At 46.3% G+C, this 4793-nt stretch overlaps 1 protein-coding gene across 1 annotated transcript; it reads right to left on the reverse strand.

Annotated features, from left to right (window-relative positions):
• Positions 1-382: 382 nt before the first annotated feature.
• On the reverse strand, positions 383-784 carry LOC119454341 (octapeptide-repeat protein T2-like). Its single transcript, XM_037716297.1, has one exon. The coding sequence runs from the start codon at positions 782-784 to the stop codon at positions 383-385; it is 402 nt and encodes a 133-aa protein (XP_037572225.1).
• Positions 785-4793: the final 4009 nt, after the last annotated feature.

The raw sequence follows: 4793 nt of genomic DNA on the forward strand, positions 1-4793 counted from the left end.
TCCTAAGCCTTCCAGTTAAGAGCTTGAATACTTCTGCTAACATGCAGTGAATAGCAAAGGAGAGATTGTGTTTCCTTGGCTGACCCACTTTTAGCCCGAAAGCCTTTAATGGCTCTACTCCGCAGCTCCGACCGTCCTGCCCTGGAACGGGCCATCTGTGGCCTCTCCCTCACACTTTCTCAGAAAGCACGTGATGCATACGTTGCATAGAACAGTTGCGCCGCTACAGCTGTGGCCTCTCCCCCTTACCTCGTCCAATCAGTGATGCACTGCGGCAGTGTCCGACCTCCGGTGACCTGTAATGGTGCCATCTGTGGCCTCTCTCCCTTACACTCTCAGCATCACGTGATGGCACAGCGGCGCGTGCGGCAACGCTGCTTCGTCAGACGTCTCGTTGCAGCAGCCAGTTATGGTGTGTTGCTGTAGTCGTTGCTAGGACCCAGTTGCGACGGCAGCCACTGCGCCGCTTTCGTACCATTTCCCTGGCCTTGGTGCCCGGTGACGCGGCCACTCGCTGCTGCCGTCTACGCTCCGCTTCCCTGGCCTTGGTGCCCGGTGACGCGGCCAATCGCTGCTGCCGTCTACGCTCCGCTTCCCTGGCCTTGGTGCCCGTGACGAGCCACTCGCTGCTGCCGCTTCTTTCTGCTTCCCTGGCCTTTGCCTGGTGACGCGGCCATTCGCTGCTGCCGCTTTCTTTCCGCTTCCCTGGCCTTGGTGTCCGGTGACGCGGCCACTCGCTGTTGCGCTTCCGTTCCGCTTCTCTGGCCTTGGTACCCGGTGACATGTTAGCCCGCCGTAGGCGCATTTCGCTCATCTTCTCTGGCGTTTGATATCGTGGGAATCCACTTTCTTGGGGCGCTTTCTCCGAACCGCTTGCCGGGGTAGCATCACCGGATCGCTTGGTACCATCCAGCCACAGGCGAAAGCCTGTGTCCATTCCACTGGGAGTGTCATCACAAAAAAAAAAAAAAAAAAAGACATGGCATAGTCGTCGAATGGCCACAGGCTTCTCACGAACACACTTTGGAATTTAAAAAGTGTCCTTCAATTTTTCTTGATAGGTATCTGTCTACTTTTCTTGTGGAGAACCCAAAGTTGCTGTGCAATCCTTGTAGATATTTGCCAAGAAATTCACGTTGCCTCCTGTACTCCTTGATTACGCAATGACTCTATGACTGCTGGTATCTCTGCTGAATCAAATGTTTTTTTTATAACCTATAAAAGCCATATAGAGAGGTTGATTGTACTTCGCAGATTTCTCTATCACCTGATTTATGACATGTATATGATCCATCGTAGAATATCCCTTCCTGAAGCCAGCCTGTTCTTTTGGTTGGCTGAAGTCAAGTGTTGCCCTGATTCTATTGGAAATTACCTTGGTGAATATTTTATACAGTACTGAAAGGCAAGCTAATGGGTCTATAATTCTTCAATTCTTAACGTCTCCCTTCTTATGGATGAGTATAACGTGGCGTTCTTCCAGCTTTTTGGTACACTTAAAGTCGTGAGGCATTGCGTATAAAGGGCTGCAAGCTTTTCAAGTATGATATCTCCTCCATCTTTGTTTAAATCGACTGTTATTCCATCTTATCCAGCAGCTTTTCCCCTGGTCATGTCTTTCAAGGCCCTTCTAACTTCATCGCTAGTTAAAGAAGGAGCCTCTGTATCCTGTTCATCACTACTTCGAGTGAAAGTAGCTTGGCTGCTCTGGTAACTGTACAGGTCAGTATAGAATTCTTCCGCTGCTTTTACTATGTCATCGTTATTGCTGATGCTCTGTTTATCATTGCTCTGCTTATTATAATTGCCCTGCTTACCTTTCAGTGCATACATTTTGCCATGTCCTATGCTAAGTTTTCTTCTCACTGATTTCATGCTGCGTCCATGTTTTACTGCTTCCTCAATCTTTTCCATGTTATAATTTCGAATATCCGTACTTTCTTCTTGTTGATCCGTTTGACACTTTCATGTTTTGTGATTTTTTGATTAGGTCCTTTGTTACTTTGTTAGCTTACCTACTAGTTGCCTTGGTGCCTTACCTCTCACTTCAATTGCTGCTTCCGAGATCAGCCTAGTTATTGTTACATTCATTACCTCTATGCTGTCTTCATCTTCCTGTTCTAAAGCAGCATATTTGTTTGCGAGCACCAGCCTGAATTGGTCTGTTTTTACCCTCACTATGTCTAGGTTGGCCTGTTTCTTCTTGACTAATTTTATTCTTTCTCTCTTCAAATTGAGAGAAATCCTAGACCTTAGATCTAGATCTAGAAATCCTGGATCGGCAGAGAGTATGAAATCTATTTCATTCCTTGTTTCTCCATTAGGGCTTTTCCAGGTCCACTTTATGTTGCTGCGCTTCCTGAAGCCTATTCCTGAAGCGCCTCCTGAGCCTATTCCTTTCTGCGAATTCTACCAACATCTTTACTCTAGTGTTTTAGAATCGATGCCGTAGTTGCCAATGGCTTGCTCACCAACCTGCTTTTTCCCCACTTTGCATTGAAGTCTCCCATGACTATAGTATACTGCGTTTGCACTTTTCTCATTGCTAATTCAACATCTTCATAAAACTGTTCTATTTCTTCATCGTCATGACTGGAGGTTGGGGTGTAGGCTTGTACTATTTTCATTCTATACCTCCTATTCAGCTTTATTACGACGACTGCTACCCTCTCATTAACGCTGTAGAATTCATCAATGTTGTCCGCTACTCCGAATTTTCTCTTATCTGGAAGACCTCTATAGCAGAGGACGAAGTAATGGAATGAATGGCATCCATACGTGACCCGCATTCACCAAGTGAAACGTCACTATTTTTTTAACATTGCTCACCGAATGAACAGGTGCGTCTCATACACATTTTTTTGGGGGGGGGGGGGGGGGGGGCACTGCCATTCTGAGGGGGACGTGACTTATAGACCGGAAAATACGGTATATTGTTATACAGTGTAGCCCAACTATCATGCACAATGATTTAAACATATGCAAGTGCCACACAGCTGGACAAAACCAAGGTAACGTTGTTTGCCGCTGCTAAGAGATATTCAGATAGTTTTTTTGCATTCCGCCTAATGACATACTTTGTCTTAATTAATCAACTTCTGAAATATAAACGCGACAGCGTTAAGGGCCCCGTGTCGCAGAAAGTCCGGTGTCGGCTTTGGCGCCCGCGGCCGAGAAAATCATCCCTAACCACGCTGGCCCTCCAAATATATTTAGGTATGCCACACCATTCTATCATTATAGCTGCTCATACCTTGTCTTGCATTCTTGGGAAAACTTTTCCTCAGAATTTTGAGAATGACAATCCACAAGCAAATGCCATGAAACAAAACACCCACAGCCCATGCCTTTTATGTTAAATCTTCTCAGACTGAAATCTTAAAAGTACGAAACGAAAATGGAAACCTGGAAATTATGAAATTTCTTTGGCGCGGCTGTGCATTATGTCCGGGATCGCCCCACGCAAGAGGCCTTGTTTCTACCAGAAAGCTCACCTTCGTGCATGTATCGTTCACCACCAGTGTTTCCCGGTAACCATAACGGCTGCTTAAACTGCAGTTGTCGGGAAGTGTGAGAAGCAGTCAGGGATCTTTGAATGCTATGGCGTTCCACTCTTAAAAGCGAAGCTTAAGTGTCCTCCCGAATTGTTACAATTAGTTGAAAAGTGTCAATGAGAAAATTGTAGAGCAACATGAAGAACTCCCGATACAGCTTTCTTTTGTTCAATACGTGCTACATAAAAGTGTTTTTCCGAGTGTGAAAGAAGCCCGCGAATACACGCAAAGTGCCTCGAGTGGCCAGTCGGGCGCCAATGAAGTGCTCCTTATAACGTGCGCTCGCTCTCGCCTCGCAGTCACCGTGAATTCCAGCGCGCCTAGCGCGACGCCGCTGCTTCGCATTCCGTTGCGGCAGAGAAGGTGCTTCCGGTTGCTGCTCCCGCAAAAATGACAAAATTTAGGGCGAAATCTCTAGGTTGTGGGCAGGGGAAATTCGTTATTTCGAGGGGGTCTCCCGCTGCCACTTCGTTACGTAGAGGTCTCAAATACATGTGCTTTTATGAAGTAACAGCAGGGAATAGAAAAACTTCGTTATATCCAGGAATTCGTTATATGGAGGTTCGTTATAAGCAGGTTTAACTGTTATCAGGGCAGCGAGCATAGGATACAGGAGGATAGGATATCTTGGAGTGTGGATAAACAATGGGCTGAGTACCTAACGGAACATGAAAAATATGTAACGACTAAAGGTAGCAGGAATGCAGCTGTGATGAAAGATGGGGCACTGTGGAATTACAATAGATACGAAGTGGTGAGAGGGATTTGGAAAGGGGTGATGGTCCCTAGTTTGACTTTCGGCAATGCGGTCCTGTGCATGAGATCAGAGGTTCGAGCAAGGTTGGAAGTTAAGCAGTGAGGGGTAGGTAGGCTTGTTTTGGGAGCACACGGAAATACACCAAATCAGGGGGTACAGGGTGACATGGGATGGACGTCATTCGAAGGCAGGGAAGCTAGCAGCAAGATAGAACTTGAGCAGCGATTGACAGAAATGGCAGAAAAGCGGTGGGCAAGGAGAGTTTTCAGTTATTTGTATCTGAGGAATGTGGACACAAAATGGAGGAAGCTGACAAGAAAATTGTCAGTCAAATATTTGGACTGTAGGAGGGGTGCAAACCAGAAAACAGCGGTTAAGAAAAAGGTTAAAGAAACAGAGAGGGGTCTATCGAAAACAAGGGATGCAGACGAAATCAGCACTGGGAACATATAGAGCTTTCAAGCAAGAAATTGCCCCAAAAA

Source organism: Dermacentor silvarum, chromosome 5 (assembly GCF_013339745.2).
Source record: "Dermacentor silvarum isolate Dsil-2018 chromosome 5, BIME_Dsil_1.4, whole genome shotgun sequence".
Taxonomy (NCBI): domain Eukaryota; kingdom Metazoa; phylum Arthropoda; class Arachnida; order Ixodida; family Ixodidae; genus Dermacentor; species Dermacentor silvarum.